We start from the raw sequence: 24,090 nt of genomic DNA on the forward strand, positions 1-24,090 counted from the left end.
GTGACCTTAGAATTTCCCTCCTATCAATGCAATTTGAAATGGATAAATAATAAGCCAGCCCAGATTTGCAAATCCTGCAGAATCCTGGATTGTAGTAGCCATTAGAATTTAATGCAGATAATCCCAGAGCCAGAAGGAATCATGGAAGCTGTCCTTTAAGTCCTTGTGCCTTTCAAACTTTAGACCCTCCAGAAAGATGAGACTCTGCCTGGCCTCCATAAATGTCACCACCTTCCACCATGACCAGCTCCTCATGGTTCAGTGGGGTGTGTAGGAGAGGAAATCAACCTTCAGCCTCAGAAGTAGCCATCCTCCCTCACCTCCAAGCTGGGCTCCCCACCATTTTCCTTTCCTCTTCCTGGGACTCAGTTCTCTCTTTGCTGACTTCTCCAGCCCCATTTTATTTCCTCCCATCACACCACCTTAGATGGCTCTGCTCCCCCACAGCCCTTCCCAGCCCAGTTCACCACTGCCAAGGTCACCTCCACGCTCTGCTCTCGTTGTCTTGCTTCTCCAGGTGGTAGCCCAAGTTCTCTGCCTCCATTTTTAAATGGATCTTTTTTCTTAATATCCAGAGTATGCAAGGGCCTTAGCACACAGTAAGTGTTCACATATAGCAACCTTGATTATTACTGATATCCTTATTATTTCATCCCCATAAACCCACCAAAATGGCTGCTCCACATAGTGGACAACCTCATAGTGACTGGTCCAGTGGTTGTTCTGGCCATTCTGCCATTAGGGCCAATTTGCATATTACCCTTTTATTATATAGGATATGCTCCCTTATGTTCATTGCAGTGTTATTTACAATAGCCAAGATTTGGAAGCAGCCCAAGTGCCCATCAGTAGATGAGTGGATAAAAGGCTGTGGTATATTTACACAATAGAATACTACTCAGCCATAAAAAAGAAAAAAAAAATCTTACCCTTTGAGACAGCATGGAGGGACCAGGAAAGTATTATGCTAAGTGTAATAAGCTGGTCAGAGAAAGACAAATACCACATGATTTCAGGCATATGTGGAATTTAATGAACAAAACAAACTAATAAACAAAACAGAAACAGACTCATAGATAGAGAACAGGCTGGCAGCTGTCAAAGGAGAGGGGGATTGTGGGGTGAAAAAGGTGAAGGGATTAAGCCAACAAACAAACAAACAAAAAACTCATAGACACAGACAATAGCATGGTGATTACCAGAGGGAAAGGGGCAGGGAAGGTAGAAGAGGGTATAGGGGGAATAAATGGTGATGGAAGGAGATTTGACTTGGAGTGGTGAATAAACAATATAATATACAGATGAATTATTATAGAATTATATATCTGAAACCTACATAATTTTATTAACTAATGTCACCCCAATAAATTCAATTAAAATTTTTTTATTTAAAAAAATAATAAAATAAAATAAAATGTCTTCTTTCTTTGGCTCCTAGGGCACCCTCTTACCCCACTGTCTCACTTGGACTTCAGAACCAGGAAGTTAATCAGCGCACATGGGTGGACTTGAATTTGGAAACCCACAGCCTTTTTGCCTGCTGTTGCTTCTGGTCACCACACCCTAAAGCAGGTGATGCAGGTCACAGCCTGCTCCTACATCCGGGCCATTGCGTATGGCCCCTCTGCCCCCACATTGTCACATGTCTTATTCTCCAGTTTCTTTGAGGTCTCGGCTCAAATGTCACCTCCCCAGAGAGGTCCTCTCCGACCATTAGGAGCATCATAACCAAAGGCAGGTAATCCCAGAACCAGAAAGACAAAACTGGTGCTGTCCTCCGTCCCCACAGGTGGCTCTGTGGTTGACTCCCGCCCTGCTCACCTGGATCAACGTCTCCAGCTCCTGTGGGCTCACACAGACGTGGTCCCGCAGGAATTCTGCCTTTTCCAAGGCGATGGTATTCTTCTGGCTGCTCTCAAAGGGCTGCTCCAGAGCCCGGAAGACGAGACCACCCGTGACAAGGTAGACCACCACCACCACGAAGATGGCAACCACGGTTTTCCACTTCATGACGGTCTGCAGGCCCCCCTGGGAGGCACCTTCCATCCTGGCTACCACCGTGGCTCGGGAGGAGATGGACAGGCGTGGGGCCGGGTAGTGCCCGTTAGTGGCACCCTTGGGCTGGCACACTGGGGGCGCTGCTGCGGGAACGGCCACTGGGGAACAGGGAGAGGAGAGGGAAAGAGAGTTTGTTTATAAGCACAGAACGCAAAACTGCTCAGAAATTAAGCACAGATGTCTTCCTCAGGCCAGCTTTCAAGTGTGAGGAGTAAAATGGTTCACCAAGATGCATTTAGGGAATGTGATCAGTCCTAGTTTTTCTTTTTTTTTAAGTTATTAATTGCATTTGAAATGCTTCTATTTTTCTACAAGTGTCCAAATTTGAAGCCTGATCCCCATTATTATTCATCTCCTCTCTCCTTGTTCAAACAATATGTAAGATACACATCAAATCACCATATTGGAAAAACAGACATTGTTCCACGTGGAGAGGAAATAAATGAGAGATGGATACCCAGCTACTCTGTCCACGTACTGAGGGCAGAGCAGAGAGGAGGTGAACGACCAGCAAGTTTAACAGTCCCCGTTAGCCAGGGCTGATGTCACAAAACAAAGAAAAGAAGGGTGAGCTGTCTACAACGGTGATGAGTCAAAAGTGAGACACAGTCAAGAAAGTTTGGTTTCTGAAGACTACTAAAGGCGAAGAAAAAGAAAGGTGGCCATAGAGAAAGAAGGAAGGAATGGGTGATGTTTATGCCAATTAACTTCGTTTCCTGAAAAACATAAGAATACTAAAATGCCTCCTAAACATACCTCTCAACAGAGAATGTGATGACTCAGATGTAATCACTCCTGACCTATTAATAATAAAAGTTTTCTTCTATTTTCCTCTAATAAGAAGCCACTGAAAAGGAAATTTCTCCCAGTTTTCTAAACACATGGACTTCTCAAAGGTCCCTCATCTCCGTGAGAGCAATTTCATTACCTTGGAAATAAATGTGCGGAGCTGGGGTCTTTTCTGGAATGGCAGGAAGTTGAGGGTGGTGTTGCACATGCAATGCTATTTCAGAAAACAGCCATTTCCCTTTGGGTTTGTTCTTCCTTTATTGTACTAATGCTTATTATGGTCTCCGTCATGGTGCTCCCCGACCTTTGTGTAAATAAGGTATTAGGAGATGACAAACCTCATTACCTAAGTGCGGCAAACAACCTCACTCCTGAGAGCTAAACTGCTCAGTTTCTGCCTTGGGAAACACCAGTGACCTGACAACACCTGGCCGGAGGGATCACCACCTTGGGGAATCTAGGTTCGTACATCAGCCTTTCCTCCCAGAGCCTCAAAATCTGCTCTTCTCTTTGGAAACCAACCTGAGCATCTGCCTTTATTGTATACTAGAGGCCTGGTGCACAAATATGTGCACTGGGGGGGGGGGGGGAATGTCCCTTGGCCTGGCCTGTCCCCTCTCGCAATCCGGGACTCCTTGAGGGATATTGGAGAGCCAGTTTTGGCCCAATCCCTGCAGGCCAGGCTGAAGGACCCCACTGATGCATGAATCCGTTCACTGGGCCTCTAGTATGCATATAAGATCTTTGGTTAATGTCTTCCTGCCTTCCCCCCTCCCCACTTCCCTCTGAGATTCATCAGTCTGTTCTATGTTTCCATGTCTGTGGTTTCCGCTCCTGCGTTGAGTGTCTGCCCCCCTGGTGGTCAGTGTGTGTCATAGCTAGCGGCTTAGGCTTTTATATCTATACTAGAGGCCCGGTGCAAAAAAATTTGTGCACTCGGGGGAGGGGGGGGGGTCCCTTAGCCCGGCCTGTGCCCTCTCGCAGTGTGGGACCCCTCGGGAGATAACGACCTGCTGGCTTAGGCCTGCTCCCGGGTGGCAGAGAGCAGGCCCAATTCCTAGGTGCAGCCCCTGGTCGGGCTCAGAGCAGGGCCAATTGGGGAGTTGGGGTGCCGCCCCGTCATGCACAGATTGGAGATTGGGAGGTTGTGATGCCACCCTCAGTCACAATCAGGGTAGGGCCGATTGGGGGGTTGGGGCACCATCCCCTGTCACACTCAAGGCAGGGTCGATGGGGAGGTTGCGGCGCCACCCCCTGTCACTCACAGAGCAGGGCCCATCAGGGGGATTGGGGCTCTGTACCTTGTCATGCACAGAGCAGGGCCAATCAGGGGGTTGGGGCACCGCCCTCTATCACCCACAGAGCAGGGCCCATCAGCGGGTTGGGGAACTGCCCTCTATCACCCACAGAGCAGGGCCGATCAGGGGGTTGGGGCACCGCCACTCTCACACTCAGGGCAGGGCCGATGGGGAGGTTATGGCTCTACCCGTCACACACAGATCAGGGCCCGTGGGGGGGGGGTTGGGGAGCTCCCCCCTATCAGGCACAGAGCAGGGCTGCTCAGGGGGTTGGGGCGCCTTCCCCTGTCACGAACTGAGCAGGATGGATAGGGAGGTTGTGGCCCCGCCCCCTGTCACACACAGAGCCGAAGGGCGATCAGGGGGTTTGGGCGCTGCCCCCTGTCACGCTGATCCCGGTGCCAGGAGGCATATTACCCTTTTACTATATAGGGTAGAGGCCTGGTGCATGGGTGGGGTTGGCTGGTTTGCTCTGAAGAGTGACCTGGATCAGGGTGGGGGTCCCCACTGGGGTGCTTGGCCAGCGTGGGTGAGGGGATGATGGCTGTTTGCAGCTGGTCACACACCATTCAGGGTAGGGGTCCCCACTGGGGTGCCTGGCCAGTCTGGGTGAGGGGCTGAGGGCTGTTTTCAGGCTGGGAGTGACTGAAGTTCCCAACCGCTCCTTTTTTTCTTTTCTTTTTTTTATTCTGGGCCAGCTTTAGCTTGAGGCTTGGCTCCAGCTCTTAGGCCTCCATGGCTGAAAGTAGGTTTCTGGCCTTTGCATACAATGTTGCGAATCTGCTGGCTGAAGTCCCGCTGTATCTGTTACAGTGTTTGAAACTGCAGGCTCAGAGGCCAGCAACCGCAGGCGGGGAACGTTGCCTCCATCACTGAGGCAAGCAAGCCTCATGTTAGTTTCAAGCTGCCTGGCTGCCGGCCGCCATCTTGGCTGACAGTTAATTTGCATATCTCGCTGATTAGCCAATGAAAAGGGTAGCGGTCGTACGCCAATTACCATATTTCTCTTTTATTAGTGTAGATAGATAGATTATTCGATCAAATAAAGTCATTACATGTTAAATTTCCTTCTAAGTTACATGAACATAAAACTCTGAAATATCTGAGATATTTAAGAATTAGAATCTGCACCCCGGGAATTATGTTCCCTGAAGACGGTATGTACAAGTTTCCACTTGTCCTTGACACTGGGAGGGTGAGACTTGTCTAGGGAAGCTTTCTTTCAACCTTGCCTGCATTTCCCATCCATTTAACCTCCTTGCTGTCATTTCAATCCCTTGCACCTCTCACTATACCCATGGCCACTGGTCTTGTCCAGGCCACCATCCTGTCTTGCTTGGACCAGTCCAGTAGCCTCTTAGGTGACCTCCCTGCTTCCACGTTCACCCACCTGCTGACCCATAAATCTGGGGGTAAATACCACTTCTGGAAGCATCTCTCCCCTGTTCCCTCAGTGGTCTGCCGAACAATGACCCCAAAGATGTCCACATCCTCCCCCTAGTTCCTATGCCTACACTACCTCAGGTGGCACAAGAGTGACTATGCTGCAAAGGTGACTACATTGAGGATCTAGAGATAGGGTGATTTTCCTAGATTATCTGGGTGAGCTCAGTTTAAGTGTCCTTATAAGAGGGAAGCGGGAGTGCCAGAGAAAAAAAGAGATGTTAGGACAGAAACAGAGGTCAGAGTGAGTAGGCATGAGCCAAGGGATACAGACAGCCTCTGGGCGCTGGAAAAGGCAAGAACAGATTCTCCTCCTGGAGCCTCTGGAAGGATTCAGCCCTGCCCACACTTTAATGTCCTCCCACTGAGACAGATTTTTGAACTTCTAACCTCCCAGACCATAAAGTGATAAATCTGTGTTGTTTTCAGCCACCACATTTGTAGCAATTCATTTCAGCAGCAACAGGAACTAATAACCCCCACTACCTTGGTCTCCCTTGGCCCACACACACTGCCCCCTGGTGTTGGTAGAGCCTGTCTACCCGTCATTTGACTTAGAGCTCCAGGAAGACAGGCACCATGTCTACCCCCTCACCTTTGCACCCCAGTGTCCTGCACAGTGCCTGGCAGGCAAAGGGAGGCCAACCAGTGATGGCTGATGAAATGGATGGAGAATGGTGGGAAGGAAGAAATGTTGGCATATCCAAACTATACATACAATGTGGGTGAGTGGTGTTGAGTGGAAAACAAGTTGGCATTCCAAGACTGGACAGAAGGTTCTCCAGCAGAGCAGATCACTGTTCACGCTTCTTGGACATTCCCTAGGCCAATAGCCCCGTTCTGCCCTCATCTGCCTGGGAAGCTCCCATCCTCCTCAGTCTCAGCTCAGAGCTGCCTTCTCTGTGAAGTCGGGCTGGACTCTCCAGGCAGACGTGACCTGTCTGCCCCCACAAGAGCCTGTAGGCTCCTTGGAGTCAGAGAGCTTGTTTTTCAATTGTTAGAACTCCATATCTTGGCACAATGCCTAGCACAGAGCAAATACATCTTTTCTGTTGTTGTTATTGATGATAATTCCTTCAAACTATAAACGAAGCGCCATCAGAATCACCACCATCCTTTGTAACAAGCATTCACTTAGTACTAAATGGGCAAGAGGAGCTGTATGGTGGTGGGACTAAGTCACCGTCCCTCCCAGCGTGGGCGTGGAGGGAGGGACAATCTCCTTAAGGAACAGTCCACAGCCTCAGGTAGCAACTGTCAGGATGGAGCCCCGCTGGATGAGAAATGATGGGCCTAAGCATGGAGGCCAGCTGCTGGGTCCCCTTCACTGACTCCCGCATCACGAAGCTGGGCAGAAGTGGGCTTAAGAAAGGTCTTTTCAGGCCAGTTCATGGTGCCAGTTTGCTAAGAGACTGTCCCTGGGAACAGAGTTAGAACAGAATCCACCAAACCCGGAGTTTCCAAAGCACCAGGAGCAAAAACCAGAGTTCCAGTCCCAAACCTGTGAGCATGAAACCACCCTTTAGTTTCTCTGTTTCCCTTATCTGCAAAATACGAATAATAATGGCCAATTCTTTTTTAACCCCCACAGAGTTTTCAGGAACAGCAAAGGAGGTGCCCTGGAGTACAGTGGAACTTCATTTCTCTAACTTAATTCATTCTGGAAGGCTGATCTAGAAGTGATTTGTTCAAAAACAGAATAATTTTTTCCCCATTAGAAATAATGTAAATTGAATTAATCCCTTCCAGACCACCAAATGATTCCCTGTCACAGCACATGTCTAGTGTACTGATTAATTTATAAATAAACATTTCTTTTCTTAAATTTATAGAACTACCCTCTAGCACCCTTAAAGGAATTTTTTCATATATCACTGCCTACAAAATGCTATCATCAGCTAACTGCTTTTCCTTTATACAAACAACAGTTTTCCCACTTATTCAATTGCCAGCGATTGCTGTTTTGTGAGCACTTTCACACCCTTTGCAACATTAGCACTCTTGATGGCCTCTGTCTGTTTTAAAATTGTGCTAATCCTCAATTTCATGAGCAACAAACACATTCTCTCCCTTTGCTTGTTGCATTATAGAAGCTTTTTGTCATGTTGGATATCAGCATAAAAAGGCTGTCAGGTGGAAAACAGAAGTTTTGGTCAACAAGGAAGACATTTCTGTCTGTGAACAACGTGGTCAAAAATCGAATTGGTTGATGGGAGACATTCGAGAAATGAGGCTTGACTGTATATGTATAGACATCAGGGGCACTGGTAGGAACCTTGGAATATTATAAATCTTTTGTGTAGTGGACTGAAAATGGAGTTGGTTGCCTTAGCAAAGTTGGCTGCACATTTCATTGGCTGAAAAAGGACTTAGTTTGTGCCCTTCGCTTTAATTGGATACGTTTTTAAAGGGTGTTTTAATTAATCCATTCCTTCTCCTCCGGAGCCATCGTGGCTCTCACTCTAATACAAAGTTGCCGTGAGACCTGGGATGCTGCTGGAGCTTGCTGTGCCTGAAGCCAGCAAAGAAGCAAAATGGCCATGTGATGATGAAGGTGGTGGTGAAGGTAACAGGATGTCCTACCACTTACTGGGCACTTCCTTTGTGCCCGTCACTCTAATAAACCCTTTGCTTTCATTGTTGCATTTGGTGCTCAGCATGAGGTATGATCGCCCTGTGTGATTCCAGTTCCTCCCAGAAGCGGGCACCAAGATGGGATTTTGTGCATGGATTTCATTAGGGGAAATGCATGTGTGAGAGAAAATGGGAGTCCTTCCGGGGGCTAGTGCAGCCAGCAGGCACACTGTGAGTCTGGTCCCCAGCAATGGAGAGAGGGAGGAAGGATGGACAAGAGCATTCAAGAGCCCCTGCAGCTCAGGGGAGGTCCAGCATGGCAACTGAGGAGTTCTTGAGCCAAAGTTGGCCACCTGAGGAATCGTGTGTCTCCCAGGAAGACACCTGCCTTAGGGCCCTGCAGCACTCAGTCCCCAGCTGGGAGCAGACCCCAGGAAACGTGCCCAGAGGGCAAGCCCACCGTGGGTTCCACAGCAGCAGCTCAAGCTCTTGGTCAATTATGCTCCCTCGCCCTCCCGGTGTTGGATGCCTGCAAGGCATACACTTTCTCAAGGCCACCACCCACCCTACTTCACAGATGAAGAAATTGGGACCCAGAGAAGTTCAATGACTCATTTGAGGCCAAGAGGGGCGAGAGTGGTGGGGCCATGATTAAAATGAGAGGAATCTGACTTCAAAGTCAAGTCTCCTATGAAGCATAGATACAGAAAACTAGGAAACAAAGAAATTCCAGGTGGAAAAGGCCCTTTTCTCCAAAACTCAGAAAGGCATGTGTCTCTGACAGGCATGCATATATTTCCCTGCCAATGAGATTGACCACTGTAGTTTCCTGGAGGTGATGGAGGTTTGCCCATTGAATGAATCAATAGTGGGTGGGCCACATCAGTAACAGCCTATCCTGCCTATGACTCCAACTGACATGAGAGAAAGGGCTGGAAGACATATCCCTCTGTTGATGCTCATTTTAAAACGTTTCCTCACAAACATTAGCCCATTCATTTTTACCTAAATGTGGGTAGATAGGAGGGCTCATGTGGAGATCCACTTCTTCTTGGTTGAATGAGTTCTTAGTAATTTTACGTGATTCAGGGTTTCCCATGTCCTGTATACTTCACTGCATCATCCATTCATGCATTCAATCAACAAACATTTGAGTTTGCTGGGCAACATGCTTGGTGCTGGGGATATATAAGTAAATAAACACATCCCTGCCTTCGGAGTTGGTGGGAGAGTTGACAAAGATCTTATCATGTGGGAACCTAGTTTATCTTCACAAAAGGGCAGTGGTCATTATCTATCTCCCTTGGTGGAAGGGGACACTGACTAGCGAATCACAAGCTAACAAGCAGTGACGTCCCTGGATCCGTCTTCAGACACTGCACCCCGAGTGCCTCCACTCCTCCCACTCCACCCGGAACAAACATCACCCACAGGCGCAGGGTCTCTTGGAAACCTGAAACACAGCCACTTCAGAGGTGCCACTGTCGCCTGGCAACGTGACTCTGTCTATTGACCCAGGCAAAGTACAACTGTGACCACAACACTCAGCGAGAGGCAGAGAACACCTGCCCCCCCCCGCCCATCCTGCTCCCCCCAGACTCCCTCAGGTCTGGAATTGTTCCAGGGCCACCTGCAAGGCAGCTCAGAGCTTTCACAGAGCCCCAGGTTACAGCTGTGCCTGGAATTCCCAAAGGCTGCCCAGGGCGTGGGCTGGTGCTGGGCTGGATGTGGAAAGGGGGTGGGGGGTGAGGGGTTGGGAAGAGGAGAGGAGTAATGAGGAGCAGACAATTCCAGCCCCACCTGCCTGCGCTGTCACAGCACCTGGTTTCAGCCATGACCTGCCTCTGCGAAGAGCAGAAAGAATGTATGTGCTCCCTCTGATTCTAAACCTTGTTTTTCCTGTTTCCAGGGCGCAGCTGTATCTTCACGGTGATCGAGCTGGTCCTGGTAAAAGTACAGGGGCAGCTCAGTCTTCATACAGTAAGTGAGCAAGCCATGTACTCTTACCAGCCCCCAAATGCCACCACGGAAAAGGCTCTCCCCTTGGGCTTCATCTCTGCTCTCGCCTCGCCCTCTGTAAGACCTCAGGCTTTGTTTGCAGATGGAAAGACCAAGGTATCATGAAATTTCTGGGAAGTTTTAGAGACGGACAGCCAAGATGAGAAGAAACGAGGCTGAAAGGGAGGGAGAGGGAGCTGAGAATATGCTGCCACCTCGGTTCACCTCTGTGCAGACCCTGGTCTCACCTGAATCACCAAGACAACCTCCTTTAAGTCCATCCTCCCCAGTGCAGCCAGGCGGCAATCTCTCAGGTGTGAATCTGATCACATCCACTTGGTCCTTAAGCTCCCCTGGGGGCACCACGGGGATTCAGAATAAGTGCTGTCTCCGTGGCTTGCACCAGACTCTCTTCCAGAACCTGGCGCCTGTCTGTCTCCCCAGCCTCTACCGCTGCCACGCCCTCACACTCAACCTTCGCCCCAGCCAAACCCAGCAGCACCCAGGTCCCTGCGCGCTGAGCCCAGAGGAGTGGGTCTTGCTTCCAATATTCCGTTCTCCTCCCCACTCTTTAGCTGCCAGCTCCTCCTCATACTTTAAACCTCACTTCCTATGTCACCACCTCCAAGAAGTCTTCCCTGACTGCCCCTCGCACCCCCAGTGGGATCAGTGCTCTTCCTCTATGCCAGTGGTCCTCAACCTTGGCTGCACATTAGAATCACCTGGGGATTTTTTTTTTAAAATCCTGATTTCTGGGCCTCATCCTCCGGAAGCTCTGTTTCTTAGTTATGGGGTGGGGCCACAACATTAGTAACAAAGAAACAGAACTTCCGGAGGATGAGGCCCAGAAATCAGGATTTAAAAAAGATTCCCAGGTGATTCTAATGTGCAGCCAAGGTTGAGAACCACTGCTCTATGCTTTCTCTGTGTCTCAACGTGGAGCGTAGCATAGTGCCTACACCTGGAAGGCTCCTAGTTACAATTTGCTCCACTCCTGAATTCATTCACGCACCCCTCCATAAATCTGCCTGGAGCTGGCATTTAGGATATCAAGTTCACACACCTGCCCCAAAGAACATGTAACTGCAGAGTGCTCTGCATCTGAAGATATGAGCACCCTGGTACTATTGTGTGTGTGTGTGTGTGTGTTTATTTTTATTCCACAAGGTGTCAAGTTCTCAGAAAGTCAATAGTCCAAGCAGAGCTCTTCATGGCTCCATTGTCAATTGCTAGGGAAGACCAGAAAGGAGACAGAGAAGTAATTCACTTCCTGGTGCTCCAAACACTCTGAGCTTTCTTATTCTCTTCACAAAGGGCTAGAAGATTACCTTTTACTCATGGGTACAAAATACTCCTTAGGTTGGAAAAAAAATCTATTGAATGGCATGAATCATCCTCGGTGAGTCACCTTGCCGGGGCCAACCAAGCAGAATTCCCCTCCAGTCCGCTTTCCTGGGGTCCCTCTGACCAGGACCAAACAGCATGATTTGGAGTTGAGGACCCCAAAGTCTGAAGCCCTGCCCTCTCCTTGCACCCCACCCCCTCCAGGCACTCCCACCCATCCTGGGGAGAGTACAAATGTTGCTGGTTCATCTGGGGATCAAAGGACCAGAGACCTCCTTCTCAGGACTAGTAAGCAAATGGTTTCTCCTGAACACCCCCCCACCCCCCAATCCCTTGTATTTATGCACCAGGGGCCTGGTACACAGTCAGGATCCTTCACCAGCACAAGGGCCCAGAGAATGAGGATCTTTGGATTTGGGCCTCAATGTAGGCAGTAGCAGAAGAGGTGAAGAGGGGTCAGAGACAAGGGCTGGAAAACCCCTATGAGAAGCATGCGGCGGGCAGGGTCTGGGATGATACTCAGGCACCTGGCTCGGGAGAGCGGGGTGTTCTCCAAGACAGAAGAGGCAGGAGACTTAGGTCTGTGGCTCCTGTAGCACACCCAGGTGGAGATATCTGGTAGAGACTGGGCACAAGGGACTGGGACTCAGGGGTGGGGGTCAATCTAGCTGGAACCTGGGTTGGAGAGCCATCCTATACAATAAAAGCCTAATATGCTAAGTGTCCAGTCATCCGGGCATCTGTTCAACCAATCAAAGTGTAATATGCTAATAATATGCTAAGGCCACTCAACCACTTGCACTGACCACCAGGGATTAGACAGTTGACCGGTCAACCAGTTGCTATGGTGTGCACTGATCACCAGGGGGCAGATGCTCCAACTGGTAGGTTAGCTTGCTGCTGGGGTCCAGCTGATTGGGACTGAGTGAGACGGGCTGGACACGCCCTGGAGCCCTCCCACAGTCCCTCCCTAGCTGGCCAACCTCCTGTGTCCCTCCCCAGCTCCAATTGTTGCACCAATGGGGTCCCTCAGCCTGGCCTGCACCCTCTTGCAATCTGGGCTGAGCTCCCCCCCACCCGAGTGCATGAATTTTGTGCACCAGGCCTCTAGTGAGAATAGAAGTGGTATGGAAACTACAGAGCTGGATGAATTGGTACAGAGGGAGATGGAGAATGAGAAGCTACTAAAAGATGGTGCTCAAAGAAGCAGCATTCAAGGAACAGCAGAGGGGAGAAACACACAGGAGAAGCAGGATGTGGCATCCTGGGCATCGGGGAGGGCAGCTCTTCTACCACCTCCCTGTTTGCAGCATCATTCACAAGGCCTGGCCTGGAAGAGCCTCAGTGTGTATCTGCTGAATTGATTGCTGGCACACAGCATTACATTGCTGCTCATTAATAGCTATCTCATAGACCCTTTTCTCTCCCTGGTTGCCAGGAAGCTCTCTTCAAAAGAAAACCTGTTCCAGAATTTCTGGACATTGTAGGTAACTCCTGAACCAGGGGGGATGCCTTTAGTGCTACAATGAAAGGTGCCCTCACACACCCACATGAGCACACGGAGCCCAGGACCAGAGTTAGTCCTGATGCATGCTGAGCTGGTCAGAACAGCCCTGGCATTTCCCACTGGACTGCTCATCTTGTGGGCTGCCTACTTCGTGGTTCCACAGTGTCCACACAGAGCATGCCCCACAACCAGGCTGGAGCTGGTGATCCTCCTAAAATCCCAATCTTGCCCCTGCTTAAACCCCACAGTTACCCCCATGGCTCTGCACATGGCCTCCAATGTACTCAGGGTCCAGCTTGCTTCTTCAGCCCTACCTCAGCCTCTCCACGCTTTCCTCCAACCCCAACAAACTCCCATCAATATCAGCAGTCACAAATGCATGAGTGGTCGTACCGAGCTAACCAATTCCTTTAAAAGATCCACTGTAGAAAGAAAAACTGAAAAATGTGTTAACCCCTTAGGGCAGTGGTTCTCAACCTTCCTAATGCCCTGACCCTTTAATATAGTTCCTCATGTTATGGTGACCATAAAATTATTTTTGTTGCTACTTCATAACTGTAATTTTGCTACTGTTATGAATCGTAATGTAAATATCTGATATGCAGGCTGTATTTAGGCGACCCCTGTGAAAGGGTTGTTCGACCCCCAAGCCTATGACCAAGTCCATAAACTTGGCTAATGTTTAATTCCCTAACCTTAGGAACTCTGTTTATTGCATCCCACCTAATAATGGTGAGAGCAGCTAGAGGTACTTCAATAAGTTCCAAGGTTTTCTAAAAGTTCCATATTTATCAGAGCATAAAATATATAGAAGTGATAGGAGAAGGCATTTAGAAATTTGTTGTGTCATTCATCCGTTTACTCAGGTAGTACATGCCAGCTAGGTGCAGGGAACAGTACCAACCTCCACAGTGTCCAGGCTGCCAAGCTGCCATCCACCTGGAAACCGGGGGAACCAATGCTTTTGAGAAGTGTGAGGCCAGTGAAGCCACGGAATGTAAGCTCCCCTGTGGATTGATCTCCGTCCCCGTAGCCTTGATCCCTCTTCCACTCTCTGCTTCCTCTGCTCTGATGCATCCTTCCCTTTCTCCCCATCCCAAGCCTTTTCAAAAACACCTCAGGACCCCCAGTTACCCAAGAGCACCCCTATTTCCTCAGCCTTTTCAGGGAGCCTTTCTCCACGCTGTTCCCTGACACCTGGACTTCCCCTGAGGGCACTCTGCATGTGGCTTTCAGGTAGAGGTTGTTCAATCTCCCTTACCCACAACACCAGGACCACCCTATTCCAGAAAACCAACAGTCTACACTCAGTCAAACTCCTTGTTTGTTTGAGACCCAAGCCCCCTGGCTCTTCCACTTCCTCCTTTTCCTCATGGCTGCTGGTGGAGACCCCATTCTCTCCTAGATTCCCTGAAGCCTTCCACCCAGATTCTGCTTTCCTCCTGGGTGATTGCCCCGCGGACAATCCATCTAACATCTGCACTCCCATTGCCTCGATTTCCTCACCATTATCAGCATCTCCATTCTATTTCAACCAGTGACTTAGATCAGATTCCTAAGTAGATCCACGGATAGATCCTGAAGTGAGCATTGGTTTGCAAGCAATTTATTTAGGAAGTGCTTCCAGGAGAAGGCCATGAAGGAGTGGGAACGCAGGTAAGTAAAGGGCAGGAACCACGCAAGGGTGTGATTCCAGGTGAAGCCCCATCTCTGCCTGAGCTCTTGGGGAGCCCTGCAGCACACATTATGTCTCCGAGTTCACGCCATCTTGAAGTAAGGGGGCTAAACATTCATTCTCTCACCCAGTCAGTCACTGGCTTCAGACAACCCCCTGGGAAAATGAACGCCAGGACCAGCCTGGAAGGGGTGCTAGCACACCCAGGAGAGTCCTCTGACAGGCTGTCGGGAGGCATTGCGGGGAAGCTCACAGACTCTGGACGGGTGCACAGGTCCAGGAAAACCATCAGCGAGAGCTGGGAACACTGCCGGCAACCACTGCAACCACCTCCTCTTCCAGTGGCAAGAAATGGCCCTGCCCCTGACATGCCCCATTAAGGAGACCCACTTCGGACTTGGGCATCCTCTCCTTCCCGCTCTCACCCTCAGTCACTCGCCCTCCGCCCTGCCCTCCGCACGACATTCCCTTTCTTCCTTCCTCACCCGGCTCAGATTCCGTGCTCAACACTCCACTCTTCAGGGAACAGACTCAACTTCCTTTGTCCTTTCCTGGAAACTGTTATTCTTTCTTTCTGCTCAGGGGCACATCCTGGCTGCGGCAGAGACTCGAACAGCCAGGGGGATGGCGGCTACTCTAAAGCCATGGTTTCTTCCTCAACTGCCCTGGATGCCCACTGCAAGCCTGCCCTGCTTCCCTGCTCAGAGCCAGCAGTCAGGACACGTCATGAAGATATTAAGGTGGATTCTCCTATAAACAAACCTGAAATCGTATCTGGAAATCCCTCTGCAACCTAGATATTTACTTTGCACAAGAGTTTCCTGCAGAACTGGTTTAAACAGAAATTTCTGTGTGCATGTAAAATGGGCGTTGGCTTATATCTCTATAGTTTTAAGAACAAACGGTTGATACAGAATGAGGTGTACTCTTGCTTTGCCCTTCTCCTGGGGTCTGAAGTCTCAATGCCCCAGTGCACGCTGCCAGGCAAGCAGTATCAGTGGCTTCATCGCTCAGCACTGCTGGACCTTTCATAGCCACCAAAACCTCCTACAGAAAAACTCAGTTGGGGGAAAACATATTTTTTAGGTGGTCTTCCTTTGCTCTGCCTACTAAGTTGCAAAAGGGAATGAGGTCCATCCCAGAAAGAAAGCAGTGTCTACAGAACACCCTAGAAAACAGCTTCGCCTTTCAGCATCGCCCTCCAGGATGATTCCCTCCAAGGTGGCTCCTCTAATGCAGCATCACGGCTGCTGACATCAGCATTCCCAATTTACTGCAAATGCAGCTCCGAGGCTGGCAGCGAGTGCGGTGAGCCAGAGCGCTAAACTGAACAGGGAAAAGAATCCCCACATTGTTCCTCTGGAGGCTGGGAAGAGAATGCTGCAGAAAACGGACCAGCCCATTTCTCTGAGAAGCATTTTTAAACCATTATCAATAGCTTTAATGAGTGAAGTCTTCAAGGAATCAAGAGACTGACTGAAAAATTGGGGAAGTGAATGTCAAAAGGCGGGAAGGGAAGCTTCCATAAACCAGCTCCATGTATTTCCAGCACCACCTGGGTCTGGGGGATGGAAGGGGGTGGGATGAAGGCAAGAGTCAGTGCTGCCAGGGGAACTGCAGGGGAATTTTCTACACCAGAGAGTTGCTGAATGTAGGCTAGACCTTCTGGCTAAACCAACACCTCATTCTACCCTCCACATAGCTGCAGTCGTTTCTCACTAGTAATCCCTCCAGCTAGAAGGTCAATTCTTCTGCATGCCCCTAGAACATGGTCCCTTTGTCCCAACCCCAGTGTACAGCCTACAAGAGTTAACATTCACAGAATGGATTTGACAGGTGTCCATCAAATATCCATTGTGCTTCAGGCACCAGGGGACACAAAAGTGATGGAGCAGCACACCCACTGTCCAGGAACTCAAGGTTGGGTGAATTGGGGTGGGGGATGCCTTCAGAAAAGACCCAGCACTCAAGGATCTAGAGCAGCGGTTCTCAACCTGTGGGTCGTGACCCCTTTGGGGGTCGAACGACCCTTTCACGGGAGTCGCCTAAGACCATCGGAAAACACATATATAATTACATATTGTTTTGTGATTAATCACTGTGCTTTAATTATGTTCAATTTGTAACAATGAAATTGGGGGTCACCACAACATGAGGAACTGTATTAAAGGGTTGCGGCATTAGGAAGGTTGAGAACCACTGATCTAGAGCATGCCTCCAAAATCTCAGAAAGTAGATAGATCCTTATATGGGTCACATGAGAATCTGCCAAGCTGCTGTGCTGGTCCTTAAGCTGCTCCCCAAGAAACAGGTCATAAAGCAAGGGTATACTGTCATTCATTTTCAAGGCTTAAACCCCTCTTCCACACAACCACCCTCAGACCCAAATCTGTTATGTGGGCAAACTCACTATGTGATGGGTTAGTCACAATTAAGCAGCCACCATAAGCAGAATCCCTTTCAAGGAATTGCCCAGTTATTAGAACCATGGGACATTATTTGAAAATCTAATTTGCTCAAAACACCAATTAGATATTGAATACTGGCACACAGTAGGGCTCAATCAATCAGTGTAGAAAGCAAATATGGCGTTCAGCTTGCCATGTAAACGAACATTATCTGTGGACGCAGGCTTCTTAAATAGCAAAGCTCAGGAGAAAACCACAAGAGAACAAAACCATTTTCATAGATAGTTAAATCTAACCTTTGGGTTTCTCAGGTTTTAACCAAGGAATAGTATCTTCATAGAAAGTCCTAGCTGGTATGTAATTTGTCCTACATTTCAGATTCAATTAATTGCTTTGAAATTGCCTCTGAAAAGGTCATTGGAAATAGTCTTGTGGCTATGTCTCCTGTACCTCAGAGAACAGGGGAGAAAGGAAGGCAGAGAAATTGCTGCATCCAATTAAACTAGCAAATGACTCTGACTGGCTGTCTCAGAATTTGTGGGCATTTCCAAGAGTTCCCTGCCTTTCAAAGATTTTTAATGGCCTCTCTGAAGCCAGCCGCATTTAAGCTATAACTGGGATGTCAAGATTTCAGCAAAGCCATTTGCTCCAGAGCCACAGGGCTAAAATAGTGTGTCCTGGAGTAAGTACTTGGTGCCCCCAGCACAGTCACCAGCGCCACATGACTTAATTCCCTGAGAACTTCCACCCGAGGCCCATCCCATGGAGTCCTATAAGTAGTGTCACAGGTACTGGGGAGCTCCTTTTCATTCAAGTATCATTGATTTTCCATCAAACCAGCTTTTGATAAATGCCTACTATGTGCTTCACACTCTGTGAGGTGCCCTAAGGGAACTGAATAGAAGTTATTCCCAGAAATAACATCCCTCAAGGTTGGCTTCCTTATTGGCCCTAGTGGCTCAACCTAGAAGCAGAGCATGTGGTCACCTACATGACAGTCTAGTTAGGGTAGGGTTGTGAGATTTGTGAGTGTGCTAAAATTCACACAATATAAAATCCATGACTTCTACCATTTTAAAGTGTACAATGCAATGTGGGCTGCCAGACTCAGAAAAAAGAAAAAAGGACAGCCAGTTAAATTTGAATTTCAGATTTAAACAACAACAACAACTTTTTAAGATAAGTGTGTCCCATGCAGTATTTGGGACATGCTTACATTTCCCCTCCTGAACTTCATATTTAATTGTTTGTCCTGTATTTTATCTGGCAACCCGAAGCCAGGTAGACAGTAAAGCACAGCCACCAGCCTCTCGACACAACCAGCCACAATGTAGGCAGGACGACACTGGGTGAGGCCACCCAACTGCTCCTTGAAGGATCTCTACTCTCTCCCATTGCCAGGTGCAGAGGACACCATCACGGTCATGTTAGACTTGGCCACTCAGCTGCACTTCACACAGAAGGCCTTGCTCTTTCTTAAAATGCTCCCACTCTTGACACTTCTGTGACACCAACTTTCAAGATTTTCCTCCACTCTCTCTGGATGAGCCTTTTAAATTCACTCTGTGAAGTCCTGATCCTAAAAATTAATAAATATTGGACTTGTATTCTGTCCCTGAGTGACCTCTTCTAGGGCCATGGTTTTAAACCCCACCCACTTGTTGATGACTCCCAGATCTTTATGCCCAGTGAAGACACCGGCAGAGTCCAGCAGAAGAAAACTTGGGGATCTGGGTGTAAAAGGTGCAGGAGCTGCAGGGGTGCTGTGTCCCCAGGCTCTGACTAGGTGCTAAGCCATGCTGACACTGCAGATGTCCATACCATTCTGCAGCTGAATAATGAGGGAGCTCTGCTGGCTATCAGTTATAGGAATCCAGATGCCAGATCACCATGGCCATTACCAGTAACATCTGGTTGTGTAATGAAGACAATCTCTAATGCATCCTCATGGACTGCATGAAAGGTCATGCAGCCATCACCCAAGTGGCCAACCTTCCAAGGACATATGGGCTTTGGAATGCTCAGGGCCAAGGCCCAGCCTTGGGGTGGTACCTGGGGAAGCCCCTCACCCAAAGAATGGCATTGCAATGGGTGTTGATGGAAGTTGAGGTCAGAAGAGAGAGATGACCAAATATAATATAATATAGACAATGTAATATATCTCAAAGGCTATTGAGAATTTTTGTTGGAATTTAGAGTAGGGGTCCAGAATCCTATAAGCCTTCCCTCCCTCTTATTCTTCGTACTGGGTCTCAAGACCCACTTAGGACCTGGATGATTCATGGGACACTATTAGAAAGCAGGAGTCTAGAGAAAAGAACACCAAAGAGAAAATCCAGAACTTGGAGTCTTGTTCTAGCTTTGCACACATACACTGTGAGAGCAGAAGACCCAGGTACAAATGCCACCCTGGCTCACTTAACCTCTCTATTAATCTCTCCCTTCTCTATAAAGTTGATACAGTAACCCACCTCATTGGATTACATTGCAAATTAAATGATATCATACTTGCAGGGTGCCAGTATATTGAATGGTTATAGTAAGTACTTAATAGTTGCTAGTTATAATAATAATTAATTTGGTAAGTCTATAGAATAAGAAATATATTTCTGAACATGGAGTACAATGCTGAGTATATTTCCATTAAACTCACCTTGTGCTTTGTGTTGAGTACTTGTATTGTAATTATCATTAGGGGTTGTCAATGGCCTTCTTCCTCTCCAGAGTGTAGTTAATTGAGAACCAACTGTACTGGTCTTCCTTTGAGCTTGTTGACTTCTTGTGGTATCTCAATTTGCCCCCACAGCTATTAGCACAGGTCTTGCACAAAGTAAGTACTGCATCAGTGTTTCTTAAATGAATGAGTGCTTACCAGTTCTAATGAGTCAACCTTTGAACGCTAATACAAGTTAGGTCAAGAGCAGTCAAGTCTGTTAATAAATAAGAGAGGCCCTGATTTCAGGACATGTTCAAAATTTAGAAGTAATTGAGTCGTTTAAGCCAATTAGTCTCAAATGGTCTCCTGGTTAAGCTTCATGGTAGACTATACGTTTCCCAAACTGGCCACAACCCCTCCTGTCCAGCACGCTCTTCTCACGATGTGACTGTGCTATTCCTCCCGGGAGAAGGTGAGATCTATGCTCCTTCTCATTGAATCTGGACAGGCTGCGATTAAGGCATTAGTGACACTATGTGACCTCCAAGCTATCATAAAAGTCCTGGCTCTTTTGAGACATTCATTCTTGGAATCCAGCTGTCATGCTCTTCGAAAGCCTAAATTAAGCCATGAGATCCCATGGCGAGTTCATATGTGGGTGTTTCAGCCAACAGCCAAGCTAAGATCTCAGTTGAAAGACAGTGTTAACTGCCAATCACACGAACAAAGATGTCTGGAGTTGATTCCAGCTCCCCTACCCTCCACCCCATCAACATCAGTGGTCTTCAAATCTTCCCAGGTACAGCCCCAGACATCTCTGCCGAGTCCTGCCTGAAGTCCTAAACTACAGAATCTATGAGCACAATAAAATGCTTGTTCCCCACCAGTAAGTTTAGATGGTTTGTTATACAACAATAGGAACACAAACAGGTTTTAATCTATAATAGATGTGATGGAGAGACCCACAGAGGGAATCGGCTACGCCTGCGTAAAATGTTTTTGCCTTTTCACCTCTGCCTGCCACCTGCCTCTGGAAGAACCAGAAGCCACAAAGCAATCAGGGAAGGAATTTGAACAAGGAGAGAAAGAACACATGGGCGTCCCTTCTCACTGCTGGCCTGCAGCATCTCAGGCCCCGCCTGACCTACAGGGGAAGGGGAGCTTTGAATCAGATGAGAGGTCATTTGGATTAAGATTAATCTGGACTTTTGAAGACCTTAAAATAATTGTTTTCATTTCTATTCTATTTTTATTTTATTTTAAAAGTACCTTGAAATGCTTTGGGAGATTCATGGGAAATCATCCAAGGTTGGCCTAACAGAACAAGTGTGAAGGTAGAAGTTGAAATTTCCATTCAGATATCTGATAGGCTTTGCAAATTCCCACCAAGCTAGAATAGCAAGGTTGACTAAAATAATAATTAAACATTAAAGTAAAACCCTTTAGTCTTCCTATCTCAAAAAACTGGTACCACCATTCTTCCATGTTGTTCCATCCACAAACCTAGGAGTCATTTCTAAGTACCCCCCCCCTTTTTTTTTTACCACTTTCGGCACGTATCCCATCAGCAAACCTTGTGGCTTCCATCTACAAAATATAAATCAAATCTGTCCACCCTTCTTCATCTCAATGCCACTCTCTTTATCCAAACCACCATGAGTTATTGACTGGACTTCAAATATCACCCAACTAGTATCCCCGCTTCCATTTTCACCTGCCCTGCCTCTACCCCTTCCATTTGCTCAGCATCCATGATGAGCCATGTTGCAGCAATAGCACCCTGATTTTGTTTAGGGAAACCACTCCAGCCCCACTCCCATTCCTTGTAATTACCTTCACTCCAGAGCTCCAGGAATGAAGTACATGACTCAGACTAAGCCAATCAGCACGCTGGATCCCACTCCCCACCATGATTGGGTAAAAGATGACTTTCTGACCTTAGGCCAATCAGGACTAAGACAACTGAACTGTAAGACTTTTGTTTGAGCCTTAGAGAATTTAGCTTTATTTTCCCTGAAGGATGTGAATCTGGAAGGATGAAACCCTGGAGCTATTGGCAGCATCTTAGAACCACCAGGAAGGAACATGCCTAGAACAGAACAAGGCAGAGAAAAATCAAGAAATGAAGAATTGGCCCCCGCCATGCTGCTCAGTGGTTACAGAGTTGACCTGTGCACTGAAGGGTCCCAGGTTTGATTCCCAGCCAAGGGCACATACCTAGGTTGCAGGTTTGATCCTAGCCACGTCAACCAATTTATGTATTTCTCACATCGATGTTTCTTTCTCTTTCTCTCTCTCCCTCCCTCCTTCCCATTCTCTCTAAAAATTAATGGAAAAAATATCCTTGGGTGAGGATTTTAAAAAAAGAAATGAATTGTAATAACGACGTCTGGTGTCAGGTGGGTACTAGACTTATCAGAGGGATGCTTTCATAAGTTATCTAAATGTCTAACCACTATGAGGTACACCTGAAACTAATATATGCAGAATGTCAACTGTAATTGAAAAATAAAACAATTAAAAAAGCAAAAATAAACATAAAGGAAAAATGAAAAAAATACTCTGTCCTTGATGCATTTAGTCCTGAGTCCTAGAATGGGCTGGATCCCACTTGGGTTGGGCTCTCTGTCACCTGCAGTAGAAACCATCCTAACAGATACATTGGCTGATTGGCTGATCCAGTGCCCACATTTATGCCCAGAAGGTTCAGGTCTCAATGAATCCTTAGACACAAATGGCCTCACACTGCAAAGGCTCACACGAAACTCTGATGGGTCTTCAGGTCACCAGTTTCAGCAGCAGTGTTGCCGTTAGGATCAATTCCCGACCTGAAAATACCAGCTTTCTCTTTCTTCACCTAAATTTAACATGCAACTTCAAGGGTACTGTCCCAACCTTCCCTTCTTGGTGCATTATAATGTTACTTTCAACCGTTAGAAAACACTTAAACACAGTCACCTATGACCCTTGTTTAGGTTATACATTTCTCACTGTGCATTCATTAACGTCCTAATTCAGAATATTCCAATTCTCTTCAATGTATTTCTTATATGTATTTCCCCATATGTTTGTTCTTGTATTGGAAACTCTAAGACAGGGAACGAGTCTCTTTGTGGGACACCTTGCACAAGGCAATGAGTAGTTAGGTACTCAACAAATGCTTAATGACAAACAGTGGTGACAAGGGTGACATTGGTTGTGTTGCATCATTAGAAAGACAACTTTTCTGACCATTCATTAGAGATGGTTCTTCTGAATTAATATAATAATGTCACCTTTGTAAGAATAAATTAGTTGTTAGGTGAACAATTTAGAATTCTTCCTAGTTCTCAGATTTGAATAGCTACCTTTGGTGTTTTTTAAAAATACATATTTTTATTAATTTCAGAGAGGAAGGGAGAGGGAGAGATCGAAACATCAATTATGAGAGAGTATCATTGATCAGCTGCCTCCTGCGTGCACCCTACTGGGGATCAAGCCAGCAAACAGGGCATGTTCTCTTGACTGGAATGGAATCTGGGACCCTTCAGTCTGCAGGCTGACGCTCTATCCACTGAGCCAGACAAGCTAGGGCTACTTTTGGTGTTTGAAAGCTTGGACTCTTTCTTATAATTTATAAAATTCTTCTTAGCTATTCGATAACTCTAAGTAAAATAAAATAGTGATTTAAAATAATGAACCCAAACAGTTTAAATTTCCTTGAAATCTGCAAAGGATCATAATCTAAAAGCAATCTATTCAGGGCAGAACATCCTTACAAATATTAGAAACATAATTAAAATTATTCATCCGTTTTCAGCTACGGACTGTAAGCTCATCTCTACAGCAAGCTCCTCTGGGGATCATGAGCTTTATTAAAGTATACCTATCACTGAGTTCTGGAATCCTAGCGACAAGAGCAAGTCCAGTCTGATTGGAGTAAAGTACAAATTTTTGAACTTCAGCACTTAACTCACCTGGCTACCAGGTACTTCCTTGGGCCTTCTGGGCACTCGCCCCATCCCAATCTGGTCCATTCCATGTGCCTGTGCCACAGCACACAGGGAAGTTACTCAAGACATTGGTGGACTTCTGCTCAGTGGCCTTAATTTTGGATTCTGATGCTACTATATGTACTTGTCCATGAACTTTTCTGAGACCTCTTATGATTGGACATAGGGTCACTGCATGATCTGTGACTTTGTGTTGTTTTTTTTTTTCAGTCCTCACATGGGGATATTTTTCCATTGATTTTTAGAGAGAGTGGAAGAGAGAGAGAAAGACAGAGAGAAATATCAACGTGAGAGAAACACATTGATTAGTTGCCTCCTGCATATGCCTTGACCAGGGACTGGGCCAGG

General features: G+C 47.3%; 1 protein-coding gene across 3 annotated transcripts in view; it reads right to left on the bottom strand.

The window, feature by feature from the left end:
* The window catches only part of KCNK10 (potassium two pore domain channel subfamily K member 10), a 118,517-nt gene that overhangs the window by 69,826 nt on the left and 24,601 nt on the right, over positions 1-24,090 (bottom strand). For all 3 annotated transcript variants that reach the window (XM_081090555.1, XM_081090554.1, XM_081090553.1), the window contains exon 2: positions 1,822-2,156. In XM_081090555.1, the coding sequence (XP_080946681.1) occupies positions 1,822-2,156 (335 nt within the window). The remainder of the gene's footprint in view (positions 1-1,821; positions 2,157-24,090) is intronic.

The sequence above is a fragment of the Myotis nattereri genome (genome assembly GCF_964212035.1).
Source record: "Myotis nattereri genome assembly, chromosome: 1".
NCBI lineage: Eukaryota > Metazoa > Chordata > Mammalia > Chiroptera > Vespertilionidae > Myotis > Myotis nattereri.